We start from the raw sequence: 14,193 nt of genomic DNA, 5'->3' as shown, positions 1-14,193 counted from the left end.
GGCTGTAACTAATGTCCCATAGACCTTCTAAACAACGTGTCTATGAGACGTGTGGCTGTAACTAATGTCCCGTAGACCTTCTAAACAACGTGGCTATGAGACGTGTCTATGATCTAATGTCCCGTAGACCTTCTAAACAACGTGTCTATGAGACGTGTCTATGATCTAATGTCCCATAGACCTTCTAAACAACGTGTCTATGAGACGTGTGGCTGTAACTAATGTCCCGTAGACCTTCTAAACAACGTGTCTATGAGACGTGTGGCTGTAACTAATGTCCCGTAGACCTTCTAAACAACGTGTCTATGAGACGTGTGACTGTAACTAATGTCCCGTAGACCTTCTAAACAACGTGTCTATGAGACGTGTGACTGTAACTAATGTCCCATAGACCTTCTAAACAACGTGTCTATGAGACGTGTTCCTGATCTAATGTCCCGTAGACCTTCTAAACAACGTGTCTATGAGACGTGTGGCTGTAACTAATGTCCCGTAGACCCTCTAAACAACGTGTCTATGAGACGTGTGGCTGAACTAACGTCCCGTAGACCTTCTACACAACGTGTCTATGAACTAATGTCCTGTAGACCTTCTAAACAACGTGTCTATGAACTAATGTCCCATAGACCTTCTAAACAACGTGTCTATGAGACGTGTGGCTGTAACTAATGTCCCGTAGACCTTCTAAACAACGTGTCTATGAGACGTGTGACTGTAACTAATGTCCCATAGACCTTCTAAACAACGTGTCTATGATCTAATGTCCCATAGACCTTCTAAACAACGTGTCTATGAGACGTGTGGCTGTAACTAATGTCCCGTAGACCTTCTAAACAACGTGTCTATGAGACGTGTGGCTGTAACTAATGTCCTGTAGACCTTCTAAACAACGTGTCTATGAGACGTGTGGCTGTAACTAATGTCCCGTAGACCTTCTAAACAACGTGTCTATGAGACGTGTGGCTGTAACTAATGTCCTGTAGACCTTCTAAACAACGTGTCTATTATCTAATGTCCCGTAGACCTTCTAAACAACGTGTCTATGAGACGTGTGGCTGTAACTAATGTCCCGTAGACCTTCTAAACAACGTGTCTATGAGACGTATCTATGATCTAATGTCCTGTAGACCTTCTAAACAACGTGTCTATGAGACGTGTGGCTGTAACTAATGTCCCGTAGACCTTCTAAACAACGTGTCTATGAGACGTGTGGCTGTAACTAATGTCCCATAGACCTTCTAAACAACGTGTCTGTGAGACGTGTGGCTGTAACTAATGTCCCGTAGACCTTCTAAACAACGTGTCTATGAACTAATGTCCTGTAGACCTTCTAAACAACGTGTCTATGAACTAATGTCCCGTAGACCTTCTAAACAACGTGTCTATGAGACGTGTGGCTGTAACTAATGTCCCGTAGACCTTCTAAACAACGTGTCTATGAGACGTGTGGCTGTAACTAATGTCCCGTAGACCTTCTAAACAACGTGTCTATGAGACGTGTGGCTGTAACTAATGTCCCCTAGACCTTCTAAACAACGTGTCTATGAACTAATGTCCCGTAGACCTTCTAAACAACGTGTCTATGAGACGTGTCTAACTAATGTCCCGTAGACCTTCTAAACAACGTGTCTATGAGACGTGTGGCTGTAACTAATGTCCCATAGACCTTCTAAACAACGTGTCTATGAGACGTGTGGCTGTAACTAATGTCCCGTAGACCTTCTAAACAACGTGTCTATGAGACGTGTGGCTGTAACTAATGTCCCATAGACCTTCTAAACAACGTGTCTATGAGACGTGTGGCTGTAACTAATGTCCCGTAGACCTTCTAAACAACGTGTCTATGAGACGTGTGGCTGTAACTAATGTCCCGTAGACCTTCTAAACAACGTGTCTGTGAGACGTGTGGCTGTAACTAATGTCCCGTAGACCTTCTAAACAACGTGTCTATGAGACCTGTAACTAATGTCCCGTAGACCTTCTAAACAACGTGTCGATCTAATGTCCCGTATGTGTCTATGAGACGTGTGGCTGTAACTAATGTCCCATAGACCTTCTAAACAACGTGTCTATGAGACGTGTGGCTGTAACTAATGTCCCATAGACCTTCTAAACAACGTGTCTATGAGACGTGTGGCTGTAACTAATGTCCCAGACCTTCTAAACAACGTGTCTATGTGTGGCTGTAACTAATGTCCCGTAGACCTTCTAAACAACGTGTCTATGAGACGTGTGGCTGTAACTAATGTCCCGTAGACCTTCTAAACAACGTGTCTATGAGACGTGTGGCTGTAACTAATGTCCCATAGACCTTCTAAACAACGTGTCTATGAGACGTGTGGCTGTAACTAATGTCCCATAGACCTTCTAAACAACGTGTCTATGAGACGTGTGGCTGTAACTAATGTCCCGTAGACCTTCTAAACAACGTGTCTATGATCTAATGTCCCGTAGACCTTCTAAACAACGTAAGACGTGTCCTAATGTCCCGTAGACCTTCTAAACAACGTGTCTATGAACTAATGTCCCATAGACCTTCTAAACAACGTGTCTATGAGACGTGTGAGTCCCATAGACCTTCTAAACAACGTGTCTATGGGACGTGTGGCTGTAACTAATGTCCCGTAGACCTTCTAAACAACGTGTCTGTGAGACGTGTCTATGAGACGTGTGGCTGTAACTAATGTCCCATAGACCTTCTAAACAACGTGTCTATGAGACGTGTGGCTGTAACTAATGTCCCATAGACCTTCTAAACAACGTGGCTATGAGACGTGTGGCTGTAACTAATGTCCCGTAGACCTTCTAAACAACGTGTCTATGAGACGTGTGGCTGTAACTAATGTCCCATAGACCTTCTAAACAACGTGTCTATGAGACGTGTTCCTGATCTAATGTCCCGTAGACCTTCTAAACAACGTGTCTATGAGACGTGTGGCTGTAACTAATGTCCCGTAGACCCTCTAAACAACGTGTCTATGAGACGTGTGGCTGAACTAACGTCCCGTAGACCTTCTACACAACGTGTCTATTCTATGAACTAATGTCCCATAGACCTTCTAAACAACGTGTCTATGAGACGTGTGGCTGTAACTAATGTCCCGTAGACCTTCTAAACAACGTGTCTATGAGACGTGTGGCTGTAACTAATGTCCCAGACCTTCTAAACAACGTGTCTATGATCTAATGTCCCATAGACCTTCTAAACAACGTGTCTATGAGACGTGTGGCTGTAACTAATGTCCCGTAGACCTTCTAAACAACGTGTCTATGAGACGTGTGGCTGTAACTAATGTCCTGTAGACCTTCTAAACAACGTGTCTATGAGACGTGTGGCTGTAACTAATGTCCCGTAGACCTTCTAAACAACGTGTCTATGATTAATGAGACGTGTGGCTGTAACTAATGTCCTGTAGACCTTCTAAACAACGTGACCTTCTAAACAACGTGTCTATGAGACGTGTGGCTGTAACTAATGTCCCGTAGACCTTCTAAACAACGTGTCTATGAGACGTGTGGCTGTAATGTCCCGTAGACCTTCTAAACAACGTGTCTATGACTAATGTCCTGTAGACCTTCTAAACAACGTGTCTATGTGGCTGTATCTAATGTCCCGTAGACCTTCTAAACAACGTGTCTATGAGACGAACTAATGTCCCGTAGACCTTCTAAACAACGTGTCTATGAGTCCCGTAGACCTTCTAAACAACGTGTCTATGAGACGTGTGGCTGTAACTAATGTCCCGTAGACCTTCTAAACAACGTGTCTAAGACGTGTCTATGATCTAATGTCCCGTAGACCTTCTAAACAACGTGTCTATGAGACGTGTGGCTGTAACTAATGTCCCGTAGACCTTCTAAACAACGTGTCTATGAGACGTGTGGCTGTAACTAATGTCCCGTAGACCTTCTAAACAACGTGTCTATGAGACGTGTGGCTGTAACCTTCTAAACAACGTGTCTATGAGACGTGTGGCTGTAACTAATGTCCCAGACCTTCTAAACAACGTGTCTATGAATGTCCCGTAGACCTTCTAAACAACGTGTCTATGAGACGTGTGGCTGTAACTAATGTCCCGTAGACCTTCTAAACAACGTGTCTATGCTATGAGACGTGTGGCTGTAACTAATGTCCCGTAGACCTTCTAAACAACGTGTCTAATGAGAGACGTGTGGCTGTAACTAATGTCCCGTAGACCTTCTAAACAACGTGTCTATGAGACGTGTGGCTGCAACTAATGTCCCGTAGACCTTCTAAACAACGTGTCTATGAGACGTGTGGCTGTAACAATGTCCCGTAGACCTTCTAAACAACGTGTCTATGAGACGTGTATGAACTAAAACAACGTGAGACGTGTGGCTGTAACTAATGTCCCGTAGACCTTCTAAACAACGTGTCTATGAGACGTGTGGCTGTAACTAATGTCCCATAGACCTTCTAAACAACGTGTCTATGATCTAATGTCCCGTAGACATTCTAAACAACGTGTCTATGAGACGTGTGGCTGAACTAATGTCCCGTAGACCTTCTAAACAACGTGTCTATGATCTAATGTCCCGTAGACCTTCTAAACAACGTGTCTATGACTACGTTCATGTGTAACGTTCAGTTCAATAATAACGAAAGAGAATGAAAAGTACGTAAAAAATGAAACATCCTCTCACTGTCAACTGCGTTAATTTTCAGAAAACTTAACATGTGTAAATATTTGTATGAACATAACAAGATTCAACAACTGAGACATAAACTGAACAAGTTCCACAGACATGTCACTAACAGAAATGGAATAATGTGTCCCAGAACAAACAGGGGAGGGGTCAAAATCAAAAGTAACAGTCAGTATCTGTGTGTGGCCACCAGCTGCATTAAATACTGCAGTGCATCTCCTCCTCATGGACCGCACCAGATTTGCCAGTTCTTGCTGTGAGATGTTGCTGTTAGCACCGTGCTAACTTTGACAGGTGGCACTGATTTATATATCAGCCAATCAAAGATGGCCGACGTAGGTAGACTTGGTCACGGAAGCGTCCAACATTCGTGTATATCATCAACTTGTCAAAATAACTGTCATGTGTAAAACGCCAAGGTCCATATAGGTAATTGTCACAGATTGTGGCAAAGGTTTCGAATCTCACATGAGTTCGTCTCCCCTCCTTATGAAATGTAGATTGACATGTATTGTAGTGTAGCTTGAAAATTAAGATTAACAATGAATTTAGGAATTAATAAACCTGTGAGGAGACATTACTGTAGGCTATATTACCTGGTGATTACTCCCCCTGCTGGTGAGGAGACATTACTGTAGGCTATATTACCTGGTGATTACTCCCCCTGCTGGTGAGGAGACATTATTGTAGGCTATATTACCTGTTGATCATGCCCCCTGCTGGTGAGGAGACATTACTGTAGGCTATATTACCTGGTGATCATGCCCCCTGCTGGTGAGGAGACATTACTGTAGGCTATATTACCTGGTGATTACGCCCCCTGCTGGTGAGGAGACATTACTGTAGGCTATATTACCTGGTGATTACTCCCCCTGCTGGTGAGGAGACATTATTTCTCTAGGCTATATTACCTGGTGATTCCGCCCCCTGCTGGTGAGGAGCCATTAGTGTAGGCTATATTACGTGGTGATTTCGCCCCCTGCAGGTGAGGAGACATTACTGTAGGCTATATTACATGGTGATTACTCCCCCTGCAGGTGAGGAGACATTACTGTAGGCTATATTACATGGTGATTACTCCCCCTGCTGGTAAGGAGACATTAGTGCAGGCTATATTACCTGGTGATTACTCCCCCTGCTGGTGAGGAGCCATAAGTGCAGGCTATATTACCTGGTGATTACGCCCCCTGCTGGTGAGGAGACATTAGTGCAGGCTATATTACCTGATGATTACTCCCCCTGCTGGTGAGGAGACATTACTGTAGGCTATATTACCTGGTGATTCCGCCCCCTGCTGGTGAGGAGACATTACTGTAGGCTATATTACCTGGTGATTACGCCCCCTGCTGGTGAGGAGACATTACTGTAGGCTATATTACCTGGTGATTACGCCCCCTGCTGGTGAGGAGCCATGGGCTCCATTAGAAAAGAATTGACTCCATCAGAAAAGCATTCCGATTAAGACCTACAATCATTCAGGCCTACACAGAGGTGACAATATGCCTTCTGACAGTCAGCCATAAGGTATGAGTCTCTCTCTGCACTTGGAGTGGTCACACACACACACACACACACACACACACACACACACACACACACACACACACACACACACACACACACACACACACACACACACACACACACACACACACACACACACACACACACACACACACACACACACATACACACACACACACGGTTATACACACACACACGCGCACACACACACACACACACACACACACACACACACACACACACACACACACACACACACACACACACACACACACACGGTTATACACACACACACGCACACACACACGCACACACACACACACACACACACACACACACACACACACACGGTTATACACACACACACACACACACACACACACACACACACACACACACACACACACACACACACACACACACACACACACACACACACACACACACACACACACACACACACACACACACACACACACACACACACACACACACACACACACAGAGGGGGAGAGGTAAACGGGAGCGCAGAGAGCAGATGGTCCCAGAGCATTACTAGATAATAACGAGGAGGAGGAGGGAGGATGGAGAGTGGGAGGAGGAAGAGGAGGAGGAGGAGGGAGAGGGGGGAGGAAGAGGAGGAGGAGGGAGGAGGCAGAGGAGGAGGAGGGAGAGGAGGAGGGGAGGAAGGAGGAGGAGGAGGAGGAGGAAGAGGAGGAAGAGGAGGAGAGGGAGGAGGAAGAGGAAGAGGAGGAAGAGGAGGAGGAGGAGGAGGAGGGAGGGGGGAGGAAGAGGGGGAGAAGGGAGGAGGCAGAGGAGGAGGAGGAGGGAGAGGAGGGAGGAGGAGGAAGAGGAAGAGGAGGAAGAGGAGGAGGGAGAGGGGGGGAGGAAGAGGAGGAGGAGGGAGGAGGCAGAGGAGGAGGAGGAGGGAGAGGAGGGAGGAGGGAGGAGGGGAGGAAGAGGAAGAGGAGGAAGAGGAAGAGAAGGGAGGAGGAAGAGGAAGAGGAGGAAGAGGAGGAGAAGGGAGGAGGAAGAGGGGGAGAAGGAGTAAGAGGAGGAGGAAAGAGGCCATAGGGGTGAGAGGGTTAAAACACCACACTGACTGAAACACAGCTGACTGACACACAGCTGACTGACACACAGCTGACTGACTGACTGACACACAGCTGACTGACACACAGCTGACTGACACACAGCTGACTGACACACAGCTGACTGAAACACAGCTGACTGACACACAGCTGACTGAAACAAAGCTGACTGACTGACTGACTGACACACAGCTGACTGACACACAGCTGACTGAAACACAGCTGACTGACACACAGCTGACTGACACACAGCTGACTGACACACAGCTGACTGACTGACACACAGCTGACTGACACACAGCTGACTGACTGACTGACACACAGCTGACTGAAACACAGCTGACTGAAACACAGCTGACTGACACACAGCTAACTGAAACACAGCTGACTGACACACAGCTGACTGACACACAGCTGACTGACACACAGCTGACTGACTGACTGACACACAGCTGACTGAAACACAGCTGACTGAAACACAGCTGACTGACACACAGCTAACTGAAACACAGCTGACTGACACACAGCTGACTGAAACACAGCTGACTGACACACAGCTGACTGAAACACAGCTGACTGAAACACAGCTGACTGACACACAGCTGACTGACTGACTGACACACAGCTGACTGACTGACTGTCACACAGCTGACTGACTGACACACAGCTGACTGAAACACAGCTGACTGACACACAGCTGACTGACACACAGCTGACTGACACACAGCTGACTGAAACACAGCTGACTGACACACAGCTGACTGACACACAGCTGACTGACACACAGCTGACTGACTGACTGACTGACTGACTGACTGACTGACTGACACACAGCTGACTGACACACAGCTGACTGACACACAGCTGACTGAAACACAGCTGACTGACACACAGCTGACTGAAACACAGCTGACTGACTGACTGACACACAGCTGACTGACTGACTGACACACAGCTGACTGACTGACTGACACACAGCTGACTGACTGACTGACACACAGCTGACTGACTGACTGAAACACAGCTGACTGAAACACAGCTGACTGACTGACTGACACACAGCTGACTGACACACAGCTGACTGACACACAGCTGACTGTCACACAGCTGACTGACGCACAGCTGACTGACTGACTGACACACAGCTGACTGACACACAGCTGACTGACTGACTGACACACAGCTGACTGACACACAGCTGACTGACATACAGCTGACTGACTGACTGACACACAGCTGACTGACACACAGCTGACTGACACACAGCTGACTGAAACACAGCTGACTGACACACAGCTGACTGACTGACTGAAACACAGCTGACTGACACACAGCTGACTGACTGACTGAAACACAGCTGACTGACACACAGCTGACTGACACAGCTGACTGACACACAGCTGACTGAAACACAGCTGACTGACACACAGCTGACTGACTGACTGAAACACAGCTGACTGACACACAGCTGACTGACACACAGCTGACTGACACACAGCTGACTGAAACACAGCTGACTGACGCACAGCTGACTGACTGACTAAAACACAGCTGACTGACACACAGCTGACTGACACACAGCTGACTGACACACAGCTGACTGACACACAGCTGACTGAAACACAGCTGACTGACACACAGCTGACTGACTGACTGACACACAGCTGACTGAAACACAGCTGACTGACACACAGCTGACTGACACACAGCTTACTGACTGACTGACACACAGCTGACTGACACACAGCTGACTGAAACACAGTTGACTGACACACAGCTGACTGAAACACAGCTGACTGAAACACAGCTGACTGACACACAGCTGACTGACACACAGCTGACTGACACACAGCTGACTGACTGACTGACACACAGCTGACTGTCACACAGCTGACTGACTGACTGACTGACTGAAACACAGCTGACTGAAACACAGCTGACTGAAACACAGCTGACTGACACACAGCTGACTGAAACACAGCTGACTGAAACACAGCTGACTGACACACAGCTGACTGACACACAGCTGACTGACTGACTGACTGACTGAAACACAGCTGACTGAAACACAGCTGACTGACACACAGCTGACTGACACACAGCTGACTGACTGACTGACACACAGCTGACTGACACACAGCTGACTGAAACACAGCTGACTGACTCACAGCTGACTGAAACACAGCTGACTGAAACACAGCTGACTGACACACAGCTGACTGACACACAGCTGACTGACACACAGCTGACTGACTGACTGACACACAGCTGACTGTCACACAGCTGACTGACTGACTGACTGACACACAGCTGACTGAAACACAGCTGACTGAAACACAGCTGACTGACACACAGCTGACTGAAACACAGCTGACTGAAACACAGCTGACTGAAACACAGCTGACTGACACACAGCTGACTGACACACAGCTGACTGACTGACTGACTGACACACAGCTGACTGAAACACAGCTGACTGACACACAGCTGACTGAAACACAGCTGACTGAAACACAGCTGACTGAAACACAGCTGACTGAAACACAGCTGACTGAAACACAGCTGACTGAAACACAGCTGACTGACACACAGCTGACTGAAACACAGCTGACTGACACACAGCTGACTGACACACAGCTGACTGAAACACAGCTGACTGAAACACAGCTGACTGACACACAGCTGACTGACTGACTGACACACAGCTGACTGACTGACTGACTGACACACAGCTGACTGACTGACTGACTGACTGACACACAGCTGACTGAAACACAGCTGACTGACTGACTGACACACAGCTGACTGAAACACAGCTGACTGAAACACAGCTGACTGAAACACAGCTGACTGACACACAGCTGACTGACTGACTGACACACAGCTGACTGACTGACTGACACACAGCTGACTGACTGACTGACTGACTGACTGACACACAGCTGACTGACTGACTGACACACAGCTGACTGACTGACTGACACACAGCTGACTGAAACACAGCTGACTGAAACACAGCTGACTGACACACAGCTGACTGACTGACTGAAACACAGCTGACTGACTGACACACAGCTGACTGACACACAGCTGACTGACACACAGCTGACTGACACACAGCTGACTGCCTGACACACAGCTGACTGAAACACAGCTGACTTACACACAGCTGACTGACTGACTGACACACAGCTGACTGACTGACACACAGCTGACTGACTGACTGACTGAAACACAGCTGACTGACTGACACACAGCTGACTGACACACAGCTGACTGACTGACTGACACACAGCTGGCTGACACACAGCTGACTGAAACACAGCTGACTGACTGACACACAGCTGACTGACACACAGCTGTTTGAAACACAGCTGACTGACACACAGCTGACTGACACACAGCTGACTGACACACAGCTGACTGACACACAGCTGACTGAAACACAACCAGACCCCCTCTACACAACACCTCTATCAGCACCCAGACCCCCTCTTCTCAACACCTCTATCAGCACCCAGACCCCCTCTACTCAACACCCAGACCACCTATACACAGCACCTCTATCAGACACCCAGACCCCCTCTACTCAGCACCCAGACCCCCTCTACTCAACACCCAGACCACCTCTACACAACACCTCTATCAGCACCAAGACCCCACTACTCAACACCTCTATCAGCACCCAGACCCCCTCTACTCAACACCCAGACCCCCTCTACACAACACCTCTATCAGCACCCAGACCCCCTCTCCTCAACACCCAGACCACCTCTACACAACACCTCTATCAGCACCCAGACACCTACTACTCAACACCTCTATCAGCACCCAGACCCCCTCTACACAACACCTCTATCAGCACCCAGACCCCCTCTACTCAACACCCAGACCCCCTCTACTCAGCACCCAGACCCCTTCTACTCAACACCCAGACCACCTCTACACAACACCTCTATCAGCACCAAGACCTCCACTACTCAACACCTCTATCAGCACCCAGACCCCTACTACTCAACACCTCTATCAGCACCCAGACCCCCTCTACACAACACCTCTATCAGCACCCAGACCCCCTCTACTCAACACCCAGACCCCCTCTACTCAGCACCCAGACCCCCTCTACTCAACACCCAGACCCCCTCTACACAACACCTCTATCAGCACCCAGACCCCCTCTACTCAACACCCAGACCCCTCTACACAACACCTCTATCAGCTATCAGAACCCAGACCCCCTCTACTCAACACCCAGACCCCTCTACACAACACCTCTATCAGCACCAAGACCCCCTCTACACAACACCCAGACCCCCTCTACACAACACCTCTATCAGCACCCAGACCCCCTCTACTCAACACCTCTATCAGCACCAAGACCCCCTCTACACAACATCCAGACCCCCTCTACACAACACCTCTATCAGCACCCAGACCCCCTCTACACAACACCTCTATCAGCTATCAGCACCCAGACCCCCTCTACTCAAACTCAGACCCCTCTACACAACACCTCCATCAGCACCCAGACCCCCTCTACACAACACCTCTATCAGCACCCAGACCCCCTCTACTCAACACCCAGACCCCCTCTACACAACACCTCTATCAGCACCCAGACCCCCTCTACTCAACCCCCAGACCCCCTCTACACAACACCTCTATCAGCACCCAGACCCCCTCTACTCAACACCCAGACCCCCTCTACACAACACCTTTATCAGCATACAGACCCCCTCTACTCAACACCTCTATCAGCTCCCAGACCCCCACTACACAACACCAAGACCCCCTCTACACAACACCTCTATCAGCACCCAGACCCCATCTATGCAACACCTCTATCAGCACCCAGACCCCCTCTAGTCAACACCTCTACACAACACCCAAACCCCCTCTACACAACACCTATATCAGCACCCAGACCCCCTCTACACAACACCTCTATCAGCACCCAGACCCCCTCTACTCAACACCTCTATCAACACCCAGACCCCCTCTACTCAACACCTCTATCAGCACCCATACCCCCTCAAGTCAACACCTCTACTCAGCACCCAGACCCCTCTAGTCAACACCTCTATCAACACCCAGACCCCCTCTACTCAACACCTCCATCAGCACCAAGACCCCCTCTAGTCAACACCTCCATCAGCACCAAGACACCTGCTACACAACACCTATATCAGCACCCAGACCCCCTCTAGTCAACACCTCCATCAGCACCAAGACCGCCTCTAGTCAACACCTCCATCAGCACCAAGACCCCCTCTACTCAACACCTCTATCAGCACCCAGACCCCCTCTAGTCAACACCTCCATCAGCACCCAGACCCCCTCTAGTCAACACCTCCATCAGCACCCAGACCCCCTCTAGTCAACACCTCCATCAGCACCCAGACCCCCTCTAGTCAACACCTCTATCAGCACCCAGACCCCCTCTAGTCAACACCTCTATCAGCACCCAGACCCCCTCTAGGTCCTTCTGTAGCTCAGTTGGTAGAGCATGGCGCTTGTAACGCCAGGGTAGTGGGTTCGATTCCCGGGACCGTGGCATAAATGGCATATATTATTACACAACACCTATATAAGCACCCAGACCCCCTCTACTCAACACCTATATAAGCACACAGACCCCCTCTACTCAACACCTCTATCAACACCCAGACCCCCTCTACTCAACACCTCCATCAGCACCAAGAACCCCTCTAGTCAACACCTATATAAGCACCAAGACCCCCTCTACACAACACCTATATAAGCACCAATACCCCCTCTACACAACACCTATATAAGCACCAATACCCCCTCTACACAACACCTCCATCAGCACCAAGACCCCCTCTACACAACACCTATATAAGCACCAAGACCCCCTCTACACAACACCTATATAAGCACCAATATCCCCTCTACACAACACCTATATAAGCACCAATACCCCCTCTACACAACACCTCCATCAGCACCAAGAACCCCTCTACACAACACCTATATAAGCACCAAGACCCCCTCTACACAACACCTCTATCAGCACCCAGACCCCCTCTACACAACACCTCTATCAACACCAAGACCCCCTCTAGTCAACACCTCCATCAGCACCAAGACCCCCTCTACACAACACCTATATAAGCACCAAGACCCCCTCTACACAACACCTCTATCAGCACCCAGAGAGTTTCACATGGAATAAACAAAACATACAATCAATCCTCTACTCTACAGAACCAAAAAAATCTCTCTATATATATATATAATGTGCAAATGAGGTGAGATAAGAGAGGTAGGGCAATACATAGGCTCATGGTGGCAAAGTAATTACAATATAGCAGTTAAAACAATGGAATGGTAGAATGTGCAGAAGATGAATGTGCAAGTAGAGATACTGGGGTGGCAAGATAAATAAATCAATACAGTATGGGGATGAGGGTAGATTGGATGGGCTGTTTACAGAAGAGCTATGTATAACAGGGGTTGTGAATAACTTCCTGTGTATCTCTGTCCTCTATAACAGGGGTTGTGAAGAACTTCCTGTGTATCTCTGTCCTCTATAACAGGGGTTGTGAATAACTTCCTGTGTATCTCTGTCCTCTATAACAGGGGTTGTGAAGAACTTCCTGTGTATCTCTGTCCTCTATAACAGGGGTTGTGAAGAACTTCCTGTATATCTCTGTCCTCTATAACAGGGGTTGTGAAGAACTTCCTGTATATCTCTGTCCTCTATAACAGGGGTTGTGAATAACTTCCTGTCCTCTATAACAGGGGTTGTGAAGAACTTCCTGTATATCTCTGTCCTCTATAACAGGGGTTGTGAAGAACTTCCTGTGTATCTCTGTCCTCTATAACAGGGGTTGTGAAGAACTTCCTGTATATCTCTGTCCTCTATAACAGGGGTTGTGAATAACTT

At 48.3% G+C, this 14,193-nt stretch overlaps 1 protein-coding gene across 1 annotated transcript; it reads left to right on the top strand.

Annotated features, from left to right (window-relative positions):
• Window positions 1–4,994: 4,994 nt before the first annotated feature.
• LOC127928933 (uncharacterized) lies at window positions 4,995–12,354 on the top strand. The gene is made up of 2 exons (XM_052516516.1): window positions 4,995–5,003; window positions 10,798–12,354. Exons 1-2 carry the CDS (start codon window positions 4,995–4,997, stop codon window positions 12,352–12,354), a joined length of 1,566 nt encoding a protein of 521 aa, XP_052372476.1.
• The last annotated feature ends 1,839 nt before the right edge of the window (window positions 12,355–14,193 follow it).

Source organism: Oncorhynchus keta, unplaced genomic scaffold (genome assembly GCF_023373465.1).
Source record: "Oncorhynchus keta strain PuntledgeMale-10-30-2019 unplaced genomic scaffold, Oket_V2 Un_scaffold_5050_pilon_pilon, whole genome shotgun sequence".
Lineage (NCBI taxonomy): Eukaryota > Metazoa > Chordata > Actinopteri > Salmoniformes > Salmonidae > Oncorhynchus > Oncorhynchus keta.
The sequence above is the reverse complement of the archived record's forward strand: the minus strand, read 5'-3'. Positions and strand labels throughout refer to the sequence as shown.